This window comes from Anarhichas minor, unplaced genomic scaffold, assembly GCF_050575085.1.
Source record: "Anarhichas minor isolate MPS153535 unplaced genomic scaffold, ASM5057508v1 ptg000043l, whole genome shotgun sequence".
NCBI lineage: Eukaryota > Metazoa > Chordata > Actinopteri > Perciformes > Anarhichadidae > Anarhichas > Anarhichas minor.
Window position 1 is genome coordinate 7,726,413 of NW_027466489.1, and position 20,663 is coordinate 7,747,075.

The 20,663-nt window shown below is 43.0% G+C and overlaps 1 protein-coding gene across 1 annotated transcript; it reads left to right on the top strand.

Moving 5' to 3' along the window:
* The first annotated feature begins 2,325 nt into the window (after positions 1–2,325).
* Positions 2,326–15,540, top strand: LOC142970683 (CTTNBP2 N-terminal-like protein). The gene is made up of 7 exons (XM_076111079.1): positions 2,326–2,606; positions 6,091–6,195; positions 11,651–11,884; positions 12,937–13,044; positions 13,180–13,368; positions 13,483–13,653; positions 13,809–15,540. The coding sequence occupies exons 1-7, from the start codon at positions 2,568–2,570 to the stop codon at positions 14,730–14,732; spliced, it is 1,770 nt and encodes a 589-aa protein (XP_075967194.1). The 5' UTR covers positions 2,326–2,567; the 3' UTR covers positions 14,733–15,540.
* Positions 15,541–20,663: the final 5,123 nt, after the last annotated feature.

Below are 20,663 nucleotides of genomic sequence, written 5' to 3' on the forward strand. Positions count from 1 at the left end.
GGTTTTAGTAAGCACCTTTATTTATAAGAATGAGAAGTATAAATTAGGATGAAATAGAAATACTCAATACAGGACAAGTATACTCAAATGTGTACTAAACAGTTGAGTAAATGGTAACATTTCACCACTGCATTTATCAAACTACACCATTATTTGATATTCTAAAAATGTTCTGGTTTTACAGGACAAAACTGAAAAATCTTTCTAAATTGAACAATCTTAAAGCAATGACCTCTGTACCCACTTTATTTTCAGGACTAAACCAAAGTAAATGGAAAATTTTACTCTGTAAATTGTGTGGCAAAAGGAGACGAGGACACACGACAGAGACTGAGGACAGAAATCTCCACAGCAGCCATGCAGTCAGCAGGCTGAACAGAGCAGCTTAATTGAAGAGCCTGAAATAGAGACTCTTTATTAGGGCTGAAGATTCTCCCTGCACTAGCAGTCTATCAGGAGCAACAATTATGTGACTTTCCTCTCTGTATACCCTCGAGATAGCATTAAAAAGGGACGCGGTTATCAAATAGCACAAATATGCTGCATAGCCATAGATAGGAGGCTCTCTGTTGTGCAAACGGTGCCAATTTAGCGCTGACACAAGGTGGTGTGTCTTGTAACATTAAGCGAAATTGCTGTCGAACACAGCTGAGTGCACTTATTTTTTTTGCCCTCTTTCAACAGCAGGTTTGCATTACATTTTTAAAGTGTGTGTATATTTGGCTGATGTGACTTATGAATGCATTAGTAGAATAAGCTTACATGCAACCGGTAAAAGTGCTGGTCTGTCCATTCTGCTCAGCCATGGTGAAAAGTGTGGTTACTGTAACTTTGACCTGAGTTGTGTGAGCATTGCACTCTACTGGCAGCTCTCCTGTATTACAGACCTTGCATTTTCAGGTCTACAACACACTGATTACCTCATTTGATTTTTGTCACATGGGATCTGGAGCCCTGTGCCTCAAGGCTGATCAAAACAACAACAACAACACAGCTGTATCCCCAGCTATAGAGTTAGACCTCCACAGTCAACGTGTGTGTTGTTCCTGAGTGCTGCTAATAACAGACAGAGGTTGCGAGAAGACTGTTCCTGTGATTTTAGAAACACAGGGTATAAAACTGTAATGCCTCCAATTGTTCCGAGTTCTGAAGGCTTTCAGTGCTTTTAGTTTGAAGCTGGCTGCTATATTAACTCCATCAACAGTCTGTAAACCTTTTGATTTCCCAGGTGAACTCAGAAATCCACATTTCTCCAACAACAACACAGCTGTCTCACAGCTCTGCACACTAGGCTACTCTGGCACTTACAGTGACTATGCCACCAGATGGCAGTGAATAATACTGTAATCCCACAAATCCATCAATCAATGCAAGGGATGCTTTTACTGGAATAATTAATCATGTTGGAATAATTCATATAAGTGGCCAACAGATGGTTTGTATGGTGACATGTATAACATTAAATGCATATTGTCTTTGTGAGATAAAAGTTACTTATGGAGTTTTCATTTTTATTCTTTGTCTGTGCATGTCTTATATTGCACTGAATACGTTTGATTGTTTGTGAATGTTTGGACAGTGTTGAGTGCATGCAGTTTTAGAACAGAATCAAATCAAATGTTCAGCCTATCTGTGGTGGAAAGAAACAAAGTACTTTTACTCAAGTGCTCATGTATACTTATGGACGATTTTGAAGAACTTGTACTTTCAGATATGTTACAGTCATTATCTAATATATGTGTGTGTGTGTGTGTGTGTGTGGTAGTTAAAAGTGACTAGTGAACAATATTAAATTGCTGCTTACACATTAATGCGTTAATAACATGATTCCAATAACGTAATTCATTCAAAAATGTGAAATTATTATGTTATTATTATGTCAAATAATACTTATAACACTAATACAAGTATATTTTACTACTAATAGGCTTCTTAAGTGAAAGCATTCACAATTATACTCATGTAAAAGTGTTTTTCCATTGTTGTATTATTACTTTTACTGAAGTAAAAAGAAAGTGAATGGGCTATTTATTGTGGTCTTCCACCCCTGCGTCCTATAAACTACAAACGTTACAGTATAAACCTCAACCATATTAATGTAATTGTCAACAATTGCGATTTTATAGAAATATTACAAAGGAATATTGTCATAAAGGATAATGAGACCAGTTCACTATGGAATAAATGTGCTATAAAGTGACTATTTAGGACCACAAACAAACCAAATGTCATGTTTTAACATTTCGTTCAGCAAAATACTTGTAAAGTCAGTAAAATAGCATGCTAAAACCCTTAATCTGCCCATAAGAAATTCCTTAAAAAAGAGGCAGGCACTCAAGAAATGCTAAACAAAGAAATCCAACCAAAATCCAGGAGGTGGGACGCCAGTGGCCCTGCCCCTTTTCCCAGAAGCTCTTCTTTCATTGGTCGGCGCACAGCGTTCTGCCTCGTCCATTGGCTAGCTGCGCTGTCAGTTGAGAACAGCGCTTGGCCACTGACTGCTCCGCTGCGTTGGGATCAGAAGACGCAAATCAAGTGAAACAAATCTCCTGACAGGAGAAAAGTTCATGCTGGAGTTTTCAAAGACCTCCGAAGGCCTTATGAAGGTAAGAAGAGCCGCAGAAAACGTGTTTGTGTCGACGGCGGGAGGTCGGAGACGATAAACTGCCGGGTTTCACCGTGTTTAGCCACTTTTGGTCCAAAAGAAAAGAAGAAGAAAAAAAGAGATGTAAGCTAACTATTTGCAAAAGTGGTCAAAGCTACATGCCGAACCGTTTGCACTGCATCTCCTCAAGACTGAATGGTGTGCTTTGTTCGTGTAAAATACACTAAAGATGTATCCTTAACAAACAAACATCGATAGCTCCGACAGTGACATGTCCTCTTGCTTCCTCCAGACTGCTGGTGATGGCTATTTGATCCTCACGAGAGCGCTGATTGAATTCATTTAACGTCACAGTGGCTCCACATGTTTAAACAAAACGTTTATTTACTCAGCAGTGTCAACGCTCTAGTTTAATTTATTCGTTTTTAATAGTTTTTTTTTTTTTTTAAACTAGGCTGCATCAAAGGCCAGGAAGCAGCAAGCCGAGTGAGTGAGTAAGTAAGTGGCCTACTGAGAAAATTAGGTTGGCTAACAAATCCAATTTAGTATCCGGCCATACTGCATCTAGTCCGCCGTCGTGATGACCAGAACACGGAAACTGGGCAGACCTCAGGCTGTGTACTTCCCCTCAGTTGACCCTCATTTTGTGGGCCAGAGAGATTTCACGTTGTGCTTCCCCTCCCTCCCTTCCCAGTACAGATGATGAGACAAAGTGTTACATGTCGACTGTGCATATGTAAGATTAATCTGAATTATTGTACACATTGTTAGTACAACTTTTGATTCAACATGGGGCATTTGATTTAGAAACTGTCCCCAGACTAAGAAAAGTGTGTTTTAATGGACTTTGATATGCTTTGAGTAAAGTAGGTTCATTTTCCACTTGTACTGTGTACCGTCTCCAGCAGCTACTCACAAACCGAGGGCCCCTTTGTATTGGGAGCAGAGCATATGTTTTTTTGCAGTAGAGGCTGCGATGTGTTTTTAATGAGTTTACAGTGTTGCAGACGAGGCACATGGCCGGCCAGGCTTAAAACAAACAGGGATAAAAAAGGATTATGGGGCACACAGGCCTTTTTTTCGTCATCGGAAGTGGAGCTACCGTGTGGGAATATTTGTATTTCCCATGATGCCGCTCAGTGTTTGTGTACCCTCATGATTACCAACTCTAACTGGGGGGGGGGGGGGGGGATTAGGTGAAATAATAATAAAATAATGAGGATCTAAACAAGCGTGATGACACATGTTGGCTCCCTCCGGGCCAGACGTTTCTCATGCCACAGCGCACTCTCTCTTCGCACAGTGATTACAGCGCCCCTGTGAAATTAGCGAGCAGGCCTGTAAAAGCAAAACCAAGGGAGGTGTGTGTGTGTGTGTATGTATGTGTGTGTGTGTGTGTGTGCTGTAGTTTAATGAGCATTTTACCCCTGTGGTTAAGCCACAGACCATGAGTGCTGGTGAAGGCACAATTTAAACACTGTGTGCCTTCTTTGTCGAGAGGACGCTGCTGTAGGGATTAGGCTGCACTCTAGGTGCAGTTCATCGGGATCGTGGCTCCTTCCTCTTTTCATTCCTGCATACTGCTCTGCAGAAGTGTCACGGTACAACCAAGTGCTGGAATAAAGGCTCGTTGATCTTTCTGTATTGCTGATGCTGTCGAAGATGCCTGGGAAATATTGTAGCTGCCAGCTCCGATATGAAAGGCCGGTGGCTCCGCTCTGTCATTATGCAACCAGCACTCCAAGAGATGGGCCCCCCCCCCTCTCTGGGTGACTTCATGATGTGGAAAGTTGTGGAGACCACAGAGTGCTCAGAGCAGAGCACGGGCCTCTTGAATGAATACCAGCTCAGGTGTGGATCAGCGTAATAAACAGCAGTGAGTTTTCAGATGCTTTAGCCACATTTCAGAAGGACGTTTTTGTGTGATTAAAGCTAGACTATAGGCTGCTTCTGTTGTTATGTAGTCAGCCAGTGCAGCGTGGATCCATCCTGTACCAGACAGCAAAACATGCACCCCAAAATGAATGTGATTTAAAAAAATATTTCTTGCATTGTTGTTACAATCAGAACCCGGTACCAGTCAACGCTGCGTGTGCGTTTGTGTGCGCACAGGCATGTGTTTTAGAGATAGTGGCGGCGAAGCAAAGAAAGTTGTTTGACTGCGGGGGGAAAAGCTTGACTAACCCCGCGAAAATCACAAGCGGTGGCGAAGAACAAGATGAATCCAAACAAAGAACAAAGAGGAAGTGTGTGAAGTCTCCCGGCATCTCTGAGCTGGATGGAAACTTCTACAGCAAAGCATGTACAACATACACATGACATGATATAATGAATCTGACTTAATGACACACTCAAACAGAAGGTGACTAAAATGTGGCAACCGTGTTTTCAGTTTCGGCAGGCACATTTTTAAAGTTGGTGTTGAGCCCTGCTACACGTCCCACATGGCGATCTGAACGGATGCTTCGTGTAAAAATATCAACAGCTTTGATCTCATTTCAAAGAGGGGCCCCGCATACGTTCTCCTGGCCAGAGTGCGGTGGGATGTTTTGAGGTGTGGACACCGCGGGGCTCGTCAGCAGAACCAACACAGCTGTGAGATTAGAGTGCAGAGACACTACAAAGAGACCACATCACATTTCCAATACAAAACAACCTAACTGTCACAGGACCCGTAATGAATGGACGTGCGGTGGGGGGGGGGAAACCCCAAAACAGAGTGATATTGTTTTCAACACTGAACTTAAAGTTGTATGCATATTATCAGTTAGTCAGCTGGAAGTGTTTAAGACAGATGATAGAACAGCTCGGGTGCTTGAGGCCGACTGACTATCTCTTGTTTGATGTGTGATCCATCTGTGTCAGCTTGTAGCGCTGCCATGTTTGTGTCTCTGAAATATCCGACAATAAAATGATCGACTTTGAAGGAATATCTCGCTCCTGTTGTTTAAGATGCCTGGTAACTCATTTATTTATCTTCTAGTAGTTTTATCCTTTTATGTAACATCTTCACATTTAGCTTGAGTTATACCGCACACTTCTTAAACAGTTTATTGCACCTCTGAACTGCACCCATAATAAGCTGTCTGGTTTCTTTTCACAAAGGAGAAAAATGTTACTACATTGTTTTGTACACTAATTCTGTGCTGTAAACCCCCCCTCCCCCAGGATCATAACCACATATCCACATAACATAAAGCTCATAAATCAGTGGGCTGGATCAGATAGATCACATGTCTGTCTGGAGGTCTGCTTTGGGGGAATTGGAAAACAGTTTTCCAGGTTTGTAAATAGTTTCTCAGCGTTCCCTCAACTGGAGTTGAATAATAATCTAATAGAATAAATTAAGTACAGGGTAAGTAGTTATTTTCATGCATGCGAATAATAAAAAGTGGCAAACACGTCAGTTTGAGTCAATTTTAAGAAATAAAATCTAAATTCAATTGGTCAACCAAGTTCCTCTCTTTGATCTTGTGCCCTCACAGTCCAAGCTGAATATGGAGAGTTTGACCAAGCCAGAGTTGCTGATGCTGTTCAGCATTTTGGAAGGAGAGCTGGAGGCCCGGGACCTGGTCATTGATGCCCTAAAGGTACCTATCAATGGAGCTGGTAACATCGTCATAACATCCAAGCTACTCTCTGCACAACATCTGCTTTTCTTCCATGTCAAACACTCACTAGAAACCTCTCAAACCACTGCATTAGCATATTGCATGTTCTCTTTTTAGTTTGCATGGAGAGCGCCTTACGTTGGTCACTTCATGGGCAACATATTAAAAAGGTTGTCATGCTGTATGCGATATACAAAAAACGATTGACAGCAGAGAAACAAGCCTTCAGGAGGCTGGTCATGGATGCCTGTGAAGATACGTTTGTAATGGATATGTAGAGTTACGGGTGGATGTAACGGGTCATGTGTTTGGTTTTGGCGTTATTGGACCCAAGGTAATCTGATGATGACAATCTGGCAACAAAATGAAGAGAAAAACAATTAACATCTAATCTAAGTAACCCTCTTGATGGCACTCATTTCCTGTGAATGGAAACGATAAAGCCATGTGTCTGCTGACACAATTTGCTCGGCACAGACTATTGTCTGGGCCTTAGAATGGATTCTTTAGGGAATTGTCCCAGACGTCATCTTTTTCATAAATTTAAATGAGTAGACGCATTCCAGTGAACTTGGAACATGTACTCAATTAGAAATAGACACAATGTAGAGTTTATACACACACACACACACACACACAGTTTGACGCAGATTAGCTAGTTCCAGTCTTAGGAGGTCTTACTTTGGCATTAGGATTAATGTGTCATTTCAATTAAAGGATTGTCAGGCTATTTTCCCACACTGTGTCCTGCAGGCCCACATACTCAAGCTTTCAGTGACATTTTATTTTGATGTCCTTAAAGAGGTTTTGTCATAAAAAGAGCTGTAAACTTACTTCAGCAACACTGTGTCCCGGTCACGCTGTTAAAAACCCCCACAAAAAAACGTAATTCCTGCAAAAGATGCCCCCTGGCTTTGTGAGACAGATTCTCTGCAGACTTTATTCTCACTATAAATATTTGAGCTTTCCAGCCGTTATTGCCGGAATGCTATTCAGTGTCCTGGTGTAAAATGCACCATTGAAAGAAGAAACTGGAGACGCAGCCAACGAACTAGAGAGCAGCCATTCTGAGAGAGCCTACTGCTGAACGTCCATGTGTTGTGTCTAGACCACATTCCTACATCTCTCCTGGGATCTGGCCATCTAAGGCGAAGAGGACTTCCAGCACGCCGGGTGCCCGGTGACTCAATGTGAGCGAGAGTAGGAGTGAACAAATAAACATTGGCCTTAACCGGAGCTGGAGGGGAATATGGCTGTGCTTCTTTCATGGCTCCAACGGCACTAAACCGTTAACCCATTCAGGTGTGGGACTGGATCAATGCTGCAGTGTTAACTGTTATGGAGCTTTAATCAAACAAGGGTATAATCACTGACCTGTAGGAAGTTAATTGCAGGGAGAAAGTGGAAACTGATCTCTTCTCTGCAGCACAGCCTCATACCGTTCTGCTGTTCTGCAGTTGAGGAGTTGGCGATGTGTAATCTTGGGTCTCGTCCTCACATGACAGCAGATGGTTACCAGTAAAACATCACCCCATAATTCTTTGTTTATTTAAGCAGCATGGCTCAATGGACGGCAGTGTTTGTCTGTCGGTCCATCACTGCGGCACAGACTGAAACATCTCAACAGTTATGGGATGGATTGCCATTAACTTTTGCACATTCATGGTCCCCAGAGGATGAAATGGTGACCCCGTGACTTTTCATCTAGCGCCACCAGCAGGTCAAAATGTTCCCTTCTCCAGTGAAAGTATTCCAGCAGTCTGTCGATGGATTGGCACAACATTTCGTACTGTTAGTCATGGTCCCCAGAGGATGAATCCCAATGACTTTGGTGATCCCCTAACTTTATCTCTAGCACCCCCATGAGGTTAACAGTTGTGGTTTTAAGTGAATGGATGGATTGCCACAAAATTAGATTCCGACTCCCTCGGAATTGCAGTAATTTTTGGTGATCACTTCACTTTTTATTTAGCACCTGATCAAGTCCAAATTTGAAATATACTATTATTAAAATACCTGCTAAACTAATGGCACTGACACCAAACTGGTGCGCATTAAACTGGCTAAACGGATGTTAGCTTTTTGCTAAAAGAACGGTTGTGTCCAAGATTTACTTAGTTCCAACAATAAGATGAAGCTACGGTAATAAGAGAAGTAGGTCCAGTCATGTTGGTCATGTCAGTCTTAACTGATGCATCACCACTACACCGAGTGTCATGTGAGAAATGTGTAGCTCAAACACAAATCACCACGGTCATAACACCACCGTTCAACTCGCACAGGAACGGGCAAGTTTTCATGTGTCGAGTCCATTCTCTGTGTTTTAAACATCCAACAGTTGTATCAGTGAGTAAGTACAGGATGTGAGGTTAATGATGCGGCTTTTCTCTGGTCCTCTATATGTAATTATGCAGAACTATCAGTGGCATTCTTAACTATCTGCTGCATTTTTCCCTTTGTGACTCACTCCAGCAGCTGCTCACGCTGCGGCTTTCAGAAGGAAGTTCGTCTCTGGCAATGCTCGTGTTTGGCCCACAAAGCTCTGCATTGATCCATTTGTCCCTTTTTCTTTCTGAAAGGGAATAAAAGTCTTTACTTTAAGTTCAATGGGGACTCAAATATGGAAATGAGCCCTTTAATTAACTGTCGGGGGGTCACATGGTGTGGTGGCTTCCAAATGGACGTGCTTAAAACCGGTTTACCGCGTGTGTTGAGCACTGAAATAGGGGAAAAACAGCTTCGAGATGCATCAGCTGATTTGATTCAGTGTCAGTTAGTGAAGCATCATCAACCGTGTGCTCATGATGTGTAGCACTCTTCAGACTTTTCCTTTCCATTTAAATGCATGAGCATTTCAGGGTATTTAGCAAGCTGCCTCAGCTGCTCTGAGATATATCGGACTCTAGGGTAAGACGTTCATATATCACCTTCCCTCCGTGTTATACAGATCTTGTCACCGGCATTGCACACCTGAAAGAGTCCAGGCATGTGTTGGCAAAAGATAAGCCGGAGGGGAACAGTGCGGCCATGGCACTTCCCCAGCAAAAGCACACAAGTTGCCAAGAAGTGTAGCAAACAGACAAAAGCATGAATAATGGAGGTAGGACTGTGATGCATAGCAGCCACGCACTGAGACTGTATGGGTATTGCTCATGTACAGCATGATGTAATGACTAAGCTCTGGTAGATTTGGGTGTTAAGTATTAAAGTGATGTTAGAAATGTGTTTCCTGTAATCCGTCTTTTCACTTCCTCCACCCTCTCCGCAGCGGTGGAGGGTTGATGGGGAGGAAAACAGCCTCTCTTTGTGTTGTGGGAGTCTCTCTGTGCATTGAAGGACTGGGAAGAGACACACAGTCTGTGTTTATGAGAACGTTTGTGTAATAGAGGTCCTGTGAAGTGGAAAAAAAGAAAGTGCACTTAAAAAGGTCAATTATCCAGTTAGGAAAACAATGGACTATCTTAAAAATCTAGTAATAGGTGTGTTCTTTGTGTCTTTCAAAATGTTTCCTCTTGTATGAACAATGGCCTACAAATGAAGTTTTTTTCATAACATAGTCTACACGGTCCTGTGGGGTCATCGGGCTTTAGACAGCGCCCATGTTTGAGAGGCATTTTTGAATTCTCTCGGGCATCGTGTGTTTTCGCCGTCTCCCTCCTCCATGTTGTTTGATCCGCCTTCACACGGTCCTCAGCGGACTGGATCAAATAACGGCAGCCTTGCCCTCCTTTCTTTGTGCCGGATGAGCTAATATTGTTGGAAGATGACAATCACAAAGCCTGTGATCGGCGGTGGAATATAGCCGTCAATCATCACTCCCTGTAGTTTTCATGCCGGCTAAATAACTCCTGTTGCTTGACATAAGTCTGTGTTTGAACGTAAAATGTCATGTCAGAATGTCTTTATATACTGCGACAATTATACGCAGTCAGGCAAAATGATGCATACATTAGGGATGCATGGATCTGATAAAACACCTTATTAAGCAGACCAGGAGTCAGCCATGATACGACTCATTACATCCAGTTTCTTGGTCAATGTCTTTTATAAAATTCATTTCCTGTATCGCTTACACGTGTCACAGTGTGTTGCAGACTTTTATGCCTCGGCAATCCCTCATGTTAACTTAAATTAAATAAAAAAGGTCCACACAGTAAGGTTTACATATTTTTACCGTACCTTTTTTACAAATTTGGTAAAAAGAAAGTACTGGTATTGGATCAGTACTCTGTATTATGGGCTGCTACTGTTAGCTGAGGTATTTGTGTTGGATGAGAAAAGGTGCCATTTTGGAGGGATTATGTGATTTGTTATGGTGTACCTTTGTGCTAGGCTGTAACCACACACAGTCAGCTGTTCAATGCTCTGCAAGAACTTTGAATGGGCTGAATATTGCTCTGCAGACCACGCTCTCGACTACACTTTTCACTTCTCAATTAATCGTGGTATCAGTCGCCAGGAGCTCTGTCCTCACCCTGCCAGAGAGGATCCTGTTCTCTCTAATCGTTTGATCCTCTTTTGTTGAAACCTCACGAAGACACACTGCCAGTTCGGCTGTAGCCTCCTCCCCCCCCCCCCTCCCCCCCTCTCCCTTCAGCCCCTTTTCACGGCAGGCCTTAAGGCATCTGCTGAACCTGAAATGACTTGCTGCTATTATCTCTCCTTTGTCACGAGTTAAACAGAGAACAGGTCTGCCTTGGCCGAGGCCCAGTCCAGAGCAGCTGTCCCGCTAAAGATAGACAGACACTCACCATCTGTTGCTCCTTCCTCCCGCTGGCACGCTTTATCCTGCACGTTTCTGCATTTCCTCTCTTCCCCTTCCTTTATCTACAGATCATTTACCACTCTAGTATTGGAGATGCTGATCATGCTGTGCGGAATGCAGCATTTAGGAGAGAAATAATAGCAGCATGTGTTAAACCATAACTGTCTGGGATTATAACTACCGAATCATATCATAATAGGGGTGTTGATGTCAGTTTTTTCATTGTATAGAAACTTTTAGTTTCAGGCACTTGACACGAATTACAAAATGAATGTACATGAATGTGCGTGTGTTCCAAAGATGAGATTTTATCACTGGATGAGTGCAAACTTTGACCTGCTGGTGGCGCTGGAGGAAAAGTCAGGAGATCACCAAAGAAATGAGGATTAATCATCAGAGAAATATGAATGTCTGTCCCAAATTTCATGGCATTGCCTCCAATGGTTGTTGAGACCGACCGACACGGTCATTCGTCCGCTAACATGGCTAAAAATGTGATAGAAGGAAATGTAATCCTTTCGTAAACAAGGACATTCATGCAAAAGCATAAACAAGCCAAGCAATTCCACGCATGGACATTTGCTACCACATAACCTTCAGACCACACGCATACTTTAATAACTAGTTCATCGATCGAGCTCCCTCTCACTCCTCTCTTCCTCTCCTCAGGCCCAGCGTAAAGAGCTGTTTATCCAGGAGCGCTACAGCAGGTACAACCTCAGCGACCCCTTCCTGGCCTTGCAGAGAGACAGCGAGGCTGTCGGGGACCAGAACAAGGACCCGGGCTGCTCCTCCCCGACCTCCAACCCGCTGGTGGTTCTCAAACTGGTGGTGAGCCACTGCAGGCGGATGCAGGAGAAGATGTTGGCCCAGCTGGCTGCAGCGGAAAGCAGGCACAGAAGGGTAAGGGTGGGTGTGGAGGTGTGGTTCTTAATTAGGGGAAGCAGAAATGAGCTGGTTCCTTACGAAAATAATAATAGGGTAACATACAAGATTAAAAAAAATGGCCTCAGTGGTGGAAAATACTGTTCAAAAAATGTATTCTCTAAAAGTACACACAAACTGCTTTCAGCAAACTGCTGGTACACAACACTAATGTGATCATCCCTCTTCATTGTTTATTTGTTTTCTTTTGTGGGCCGACAGAGCGAGCTATAGAGCTGCTGGTCGCTGCCAAGAACAGCATTCAGCACACACACACACACACACTCTCACACTCACTAAGTGAAGTAGGGTAACAGACATGAACAAAGAAACAAAACACCTGCACTCTGATGTCACGTTTCCACTTTTTCTTTTGTTTCAGGTCATACACTAATATACTAATACACAACATGATACTGTCTCCTGATTTCATTATGAGTTAAACATATACAAGGACAATACGGCTAACTTGTGTTTGCACAAAATTCCTATAATTTCAGCCATCCATCCATTATCAATAACTGCTTATCCTATTCAGGGTCACTTTAAATGTAAAACTTTGCTGTGCTTGCTGACGGCTACAATACAATGGATTATTAATAAGTAATTGAGATAATAATATGTGAGTATTAGAATACACAGACCACAAAAACATTTGTTTTACAGAGAAGAATATGAGGCAGAAGGTAAACCTCACATTTTGAAATGTAGTAAAATGTCTAATATCAAAAGAGTAATTTAGACCTTTTATTGTTTTAGTATTTTAAATTACTGTTGCAAATAATTATTCCCACTGCATCTTTAGGAACTGTACAAACAAAAGACACTCGGTCATCTTAGGCTTGATGTGTAGTGCTCGCAGAGTGAGCACTATACTTTTCTCTGCAGGCAGGCTGAACATGGTACTCATTTAGATGAGCTGAATTACATGTTTTGGCTTAGAGTGTAGTCATCACATTGCTTCAAAACACCAAACTCATGTGGGATAACTTCCCTCCTGACTCTCTGTCTCCCCGCTGTGTTCACTTCAGGTCATCGCAGATCTGGAGGAGGAGAAGAGGAGGCATGCTGAGGACACAGCCGAGGGAGACGATGTCACTTACATCCTGGAGAAGGAGAGGGAGCGCTTACAACAACAGGTGCCCTCTAATGAATAGTGACGTAGACTGCCCTGTAAACATTTGTCTAAAAGTCTATTAGTGACTGGTGGAATTTGAAAAGAATCGGGTGTCAAAAACGTTTGATTATTGTGTGTCTCGTCTCCGTCTTTGTAGCTGGACTTTGAGCGTAGCCAAGTCCGGCGGCTGGAAAAAGAGCAGCGGCGGATTACCGACCAGCTAGAAGAAGAACGCGCTCAGCACAAACAGCTCTCCTGCGCTTTGGCCAAAGAGTGCAAGTGGGCAAGTTCCAGGGCTCTGGAGGAGGGCCACCGGCTGACCGAGCTGAGCCGTAAACTTGACACGGTATTTGCATTTTGAATCCAAGCTGGGCAATTTATTTTCCTTTTTCTCGTTACAAAATGTTGGGCCTGGATATGTTTTTGCGCTCCGGTTTGAACAGACTTTTCCCTCTCGCAGGAGAAGGAGGCTTGTCAGGCCCTGAGAGAGGAGTTGGAGGACGAGAGGAGGAGAGCCCTGAGAATGGAGGCGAGGGTGGAGGAGCAGCTGGCCGAGTTCGACACCGAGCGAGAGCAGCTCCGCTCGCGCTTGAGGAAGGAGGAGGCTCACTGCTGTCAGCTGCAACAACAGGTGTGAACGCTTGAACACATTCATCACGCAGGTGCCAGTAGATTGCACATCTTACTGGAACTACTTCACCTAATCTTAGTGCGAGAAGAAAATGAGCTCGCATTTGCAGCCAAATTTCTGCTTGAAATTAATCTCTTTCTCCATTTTGGGACCAGGTAGAAGAGCTGAAGAGGACGCTGGAGGAGGGGAATATGATGAGAGATGTTACAGCTCCAGTAGAGGCAGAGGGACACGAGTGGGCCACTAAAGTTCCTCCAGGAAACACAGCGGTAATCATTATGACAGTCGAGGACATTGAGGTGGACAGAAACGAGCAACCTGCTCAGCCAAAAGTCATCGATCAGCACTGTCTGATGGAGACCGACGGGCACCACGGTCCGAACAACGGCCTCTCGGATAACATCTGTGTGCAGAACGGGAATGAAGATTCTCAAATTCATCAGACCCAGACATCATCCTCCCCCTGCTCCTCCCCCGTCCTTGCCAAACAGCCACCAGGCAGCCCCAGCCCCGGCAGCTACCAGTCTCCCTACCAGGCCGGCATCAACCAGCGTTTCCACGCTGCCCGTCACAAGTTCCAGGGTACCACTGACCCGGAGCCTCAGGCCCCGGCCCCACTGCCCGCTCCTCCCCTCTTGCCGAAGGACGTCTCCCCCGTGACCAGCAGCGCCTCCCTCGAGGCCAGCCCGGTCAAGCAGATGGCCCGGAGCACAGTCACTCAAGTCCTGTCTCGCTTCACCACGGCGCAGCAGAGCGCCGCGCCGAAGCTCGCAGCGCCAAACAATTCGCCCTTCGGCACAGACTACCGCAGCCTGGCAGCGCCCCTGTCTCCGGTCATCGGGAGGGCGGCCGGAGCACTTCCGCAGGGGATCCGATCCCCCACCATCGCCAGGGCAGACAGGGGCAACCCTCCACCCATCCCGCCGAAGAAGCCCGGTCTGGCACAGGCCCCTCCCTCCCCGGCCACAGTGCCCAGGTCTGCCAGCCACTACTCCGACAGCCCCCTCTCAGGCAGCTGTGGCCTCACCTCCAGCCAAGAGGCAGTCAAAGAACTGGACATGGTGGTCTCTTCTAATTAACTGATTGTCGAGATATTGTTTTGTACATGACAGGATTTATATCTTTTTGAACAGAGGTCCCTTCAAACACTGTTACAATTGTATTTATTCTTTATTTTTTTATATATGCGCTGAGGCACTATTTTAGCTAGTGGTTAAAGGGCCGGTACTAATGAAGAGTGCCACATGGTAGTTTGTATTTCAAATTACACTAAATATTTTTTTATGGCGCCATATTTCCAAAGAATACAAATCAGTTCATCATCTGAAAAGGTATTATTTGATCCCTTGTACGTTGCTTTTTATTAAAACAAATCCTTTAATCTTCAGACCAAATGTAACACGTAGTGTGTTACGATGTATAGATAGCTCATGTACGTAGTTGTCTTTTTTTATAAAAATGTATAGTTTATTTTAATAATGTTCCTTAGTTATTAATGTATAATAGTTTAACAACAGATATTCTAATAAGTGTTGTGCTGAGCTTTGATCATGCATTACTTTAATGTGCAGTTATGATCATCTTAAAGGCTCAGATTATATGCAGGCACCATTGTGTAATATTTTGTTTCAGAGCAGTGATTCTGATGAATGTCATGCTTTTGTCATTTATAGGAAATCATTATAAAACACTCAATTATTTTATAGTCAACCATGATTGATTAATACTGTATCATAACACATAACACTGCCGTGTTGGTTATTTCTACTTTTTCACATCCTTTATAGTTCTGTAAATGCTGGAAAGTGAAAAATATAATAAATGAATCCCAAAGATTGTCACATATTTATTTCTTTATTTGCTCTCTCGTAGGACTTATATGTTGGCAGTAGGCGGTGCTTGTAGGTATTAATGCTGCTCACAGTCTGCGACTTGGAACACTTTAGTGTAGAGGTGCAACTCGACTTTTCTTTTTTTATCAATTAATCTGCCAATAATTTCCTTGATGAACTGATGTATTGTTTGGTCTTTAAAATGTCGGTCAACTCAGAAATGAAAACATTTAGCATTGTTCCACTATTTTCTATCAGATATAAAAAGGGAATTGGTTTGACATGTATGATTGAAAAATGACTAGAACAATAAAGCGATTATCAGAATGGTTGCAATTGATAAATTGATTAAACTTTGTGGAATACATGAAAGTAGCTTTATCGGTATTGCATTTTACACTTATATCTAGACATTTCCAAGCATGAGTAAATGTTATTGATAACTATAAATAGTAATACATTTTGGCCTGCCTAATAAAATATATCATATATATACACTCACCGGCCTCACATGGTCAGCAACAATACTCAGGTAGGCCGTGGCGCGTGCTGCCATGTGATTGGCTGATTAGCTATTTGTGTTAACAAGCAATTGAACAGGTGTGCCTAATAAAGTGGCTGGTGAGTGTAAATATATATATGTGTTCATTGATATATCATTGATTGATGTTTCATTGATAATGATTAAAATTACTTCTTAAGAGTTTGGGCCAAGAAAGAACAGTGTAACTAATACAGAAAATGTATTTCTTTCAAATGAATAAATATATTTGATTGAACATTTATGTGACACCGATCTGGTTATGTCTTCATGTTGAACGTAATATTCTTCAGTAGGGATATGTAGGTTGGAGTTGTACTACTGTACAGCCAAAGAGAGTCCTCTAGAGGTCAGTATTTGATAAGTAGCAGTACAGATCAGTGGGCTGGGAACCCATGAATTATTACTCCTCGGATATTTGACATCGACAGTGTCTTTCATATATACAATCAACCGTGTTTTTATAATTAATAATATTTAATAGATTGTATCAACGTGCACTTGATCTGTTAGCAGCATGAAAGATAGCTGTAAAAATGCAGCGTGGATGTGTTTGTGAATCTAAACGTCTGAACATTACAGGTATGTTAGTTTCATGTAGAATAGACATACCATACTTATTATTATCTTTTTAAATATAGTAGCAACACTTTTTTTATGAATTGGCAAATCAAATTTCAGTGGAGATGCTCTGAAGATTACAGACACGGCATACAAGACAAAATATGGAGTCAGTGCTGTATTGGTGGCTTTATTCTACTATAGAACATTAATATGTATTTGTGTGTATGTGCTCTATGGCTATTTGGATTATGAAAAGAAGAAACTGAACTTTTGCTCCCATTTGGTTGCGAAGATCAGTTATGAAACCCTTAAGTGGACTGCCACCCTTAAGTGGACTGTTTGTTAATTTCCGCCCCGTGTTGCTTCAACTATAACTCTATTGGTATGTTGGTGAAGTGATGCAACTTATAAGAGAAACTGGGCCGTGGTGGTGAAGAGGTCAGAATTGTGTAAGTGCACGGACAATACTCGACAAATATCTCCTCTGTGTTATCTAATGTCACAGTATATATATATATATATATGCAGAGCACATGCTGACTGGGCTTTCCGTCAAAAACTAAATCCCCCTCCCGGTTGTTGGGGAAGGGTTGGCTGGTTAACGGGACGGGTCACCTCTCCTCTGCTCAGTTCACCTAATTAACATTCCAGTGTGGGACTACAGCAGGGCCGCATCCCCGGATCCAGCACAGGCACGCCTGGTTCTCCACCAAAGCCCCATCTTTCTCAACCTCCATAAACACAGGCTCAGGTTGATGAGCTGTGAGGGGCCACGTCCTCGCCGCCGTCACTGCCAGCATGGCTGCTCACTCCACTCTACTGTTGTCCTCTGCTGGGACACGATCCACAACACTGAGCAGAAGGCATAATAGTCTTTATTTGAATACCTTCTTTGATTGTTGTGAAGAACCCTAATGGTCAATGATAGCTTGCACAGCACACATTCTGGTTTCCTTTTTGGTTTTGTACGAGTAGTCAAAATGTGGCATATTACCAGAAATGCATTTGTACGCATTGATATTCAAGTTCTGATGCAGGCTTAGGGCTGCATGACTTGGATCAAAAATGATGCCTTCTAAAAAAAAAGTTTATTCAAGCTATGGGTCATGACCCCAAAAGGATCTTGGCTTTCCTCATGTTAGGATTCCACATCACAAGAGGGGTAGTAATTAAATTGTTTGCAACTTTTTTCCCCCTTTGTAATAAATCACAGAACAGTGGATTCTATTTCTTTTTAAGTACCCAACCTCATAAAGATAAAAAAAGATTTTAAAGATCTTTAAAAAAAAAAAAATTCCACTAAGATTTTGTGAGATGTGCTTGCGATAAGTCACTACATGCATAAATAAATGAACCTGAACTTGAAAAGGATTGCTACAGCCGCCACATGTCCCTCCTGGGCAGGTCTGGTGAGCGCTGTACTTTACGACTGTGGTGCACAGATGTACAATAAAGACACACGGTGTCATGGCTGCAGTGTCATGTTGTGTGAATGAGACGACAAAACCGAGGTCAAGGAGGGAGCGCGTGACCTGTCAAGAGCTAAACCACAAATTTACAACCGTCTCATTTCGGACCTGTTGCACAAAATACAGCCCGTCAAGCCATCCATTCTGTTGTCTGTATCAGTGATGACTGGCGTCACTGCACGGGTCCCACAACAAAGAACATGATCGCTGTCACCCGAGCACTCATCTGTGCCGTGGCATGTGGTGGTCCAATCTCTTTCTTATCCTCTCATTCTCTTTTTTTCCTTTTCTCCCTGTCGGCCCCTCTTCTCCGTCCAAAATTAGCCCAGGCCCTGAGATGGGCCTAGAATAGGAGCTCGGTCCCCCCACACTGAGCCTCTTTAAGACCACAGCTGGAGCTGGCTCAAAGCGGGAGACAGAGGGAGAGGGAGGGCCGGATGGCAAGCGTTATCGCCGCCGTCACCTGCTCCCCTGTAAAGCAATTTGTTATGGAGTTGTCATTGTAAAATCTATACAGGGTCAAAGACAGGGTCACATGTAATGAGGATCCGAGTGTCGCTCCAAATCTAGATATGACATAACTGAAGGACAAACAGCTGGGCTTTGTGTGTGTGTGTGTGTGTGTCTGTCTGTCTGTGTGCGACATAGAATAAGAGTGGAGAATGCCAGAAAGGACAGGCTCAAAGCCTACAAAACATTAGCCTATGTTGTATTGTACACAAAGTTATATGCATTTATTTGTTGTTTTGAAAAAAGATGAAAAAGTGTAATTTGAAAATCCGTACAGATGACAGGTTGCATTCACAAACACACTATTCCATTTGCGGTCCATGCTGTGGTATTTTTAGGCAGCCACATTGTTGCTGACCTTTACGTGGGTCTCTAACTAACACCCCTGGATTTGCACTGATTAAAATGACCACACGCTCTCACACGCACACAGCTTCTCATCACCGTCTCTCTCTACCTGCTGGACACACGGACACACGGACACACACACACACACACACACACACACACACACACACACACAGACAGACAGACAGACAGACAGACAGACAGACAGACAGACAGACAGACAGACAGACAGACAGACAGACAGACAGACAGACACACACACACACACAGACAGACAGACACACACACACACACACACACAGCACAGGAGTGTGTGTGTGTGTGTGGGGGGGGGGGGGTATTTACTCTGCCCACCCCGAGTCATATGGCATGAAGGCAACTTTTTAGAACGTGTTGTTCATCTTCGGAAAAGGAATATATCTGGCCTCATGCCAAACTTGGAGAAATCAGGCATTACTTCACATGCCAGATATACAGTATAAGACATGTGAAAAGTCAATCGCTATGTAAATGTAAGATGCTACTATACTACTGCATGTGGAGTTGTATCTTTAAACAAGTTACATGGGACACAAATCTGGTTCCAGACACAGATAAATTACAAGGACAATGTATTTTCTCCACCCTTTTTCCAACCTCAACATGAACTGGGGGAAATTCACATTAAAATCGTTCCTCATACTGTATCTTCCAGTCCATTGTGATATACTGTATTGGGCAAGTAGAGCTGCAGGGTGCATCATTCCAGCATCGACATTGCGATATGAGCACGCACAACGGTCACATCGCAAAATTCACACACGTCAACTTCTTGCAGCTTGATACAAAAGGGAAAACTTCCACAGTTCTCATTTTCCATGACTAATCCAGTGTTTCCCATGAATTACCTGCAGCCTAGGCCCACCACGGCTTCATAATGTATATATTTTTACACTTCACAACAAAAGGGTGGCTGTCCACTAAAGCACACAATTGTTCATTTTGCTCTCAAAGTGCACCAGATCCATACATTTAACTTTGAAATGTAGTCTTCTTACCAAATAGTGTCATTCTGTTTCTTCTCCTGTCTTTTCTGTGCACACGACATCTATTGAATGCTTCTCCTTCCTGGAAGAGCAATCTCTCCTCTGAGGGTCTTATGATAGGTGGTGTCTTATGTTGTACATATTGTAAAATGCTTTGTGGCAGATATATTTTAACTGACTGACTAAACCTTTTGGCAACTTTTCAGGAAAGTGATTTAGATTTCTCGACTGCAATCTGCAGGTATTTACAATTGTGGAAGTGATTTTTAAAGGGTTTCTTGAGCCAGAAATCTTAGACATCATACTGGACCAGCGGGCAAATGAAACGATGTCTAAAATGCCCCCTGGGAAGGCTTACCTATCTCTATGGAGACACTAAGTTCCTGTTTAATGATGTGTCAAAGCACGAAAGCTTGACCCCTCACAGCTGAAGGCTCCCTCAACACCGACGACACAAAGGGACAACCTATACCTGCCTCATTTGTATTCATCGGAAACACCAATGTTCGGTCTAGTGATTACATTTGTATCGATACTATTCATAATCTCTGTGAATAAAGTATGTATTTAACATGGATGCCCGAGGAGGCTCTTTGGTTCAGTTTAAGTGTGTTAAGCACAGTCCTAAAGGGTTCCGAACTCAATATTCCTATTAGAGAAATACTCCTATCATAAAATGAACGGCACAAAATGCCAAGGCATAACACAGAGAAAAAGCCCA

Excerpts from the sequence above, each read along its gene's own strand:
- LOC142970683 (XM_076111079.1), top strand. The coding sequence starts at position 2,568 with ATGCTGGAGTTTTCAAAGACCTCCGAAGGCCTTATGAAG. Across the intron at positions 13,045-13,179 it reads GGGAGCGCTTACAACAACAG|CTGGACTTTGAGCGTAGCCA; the intron begins GTGCCCTCTAAT and ends CCGTCTTTGTAG. Across the intron at positions 13,369-13,482 it reads TGAGCCGTAAACTTGACACG|GAGAAGGAGGCTTGTCAGGC; the intron begins GTATTTGCATTT and ends TCCCTCTCGCAG.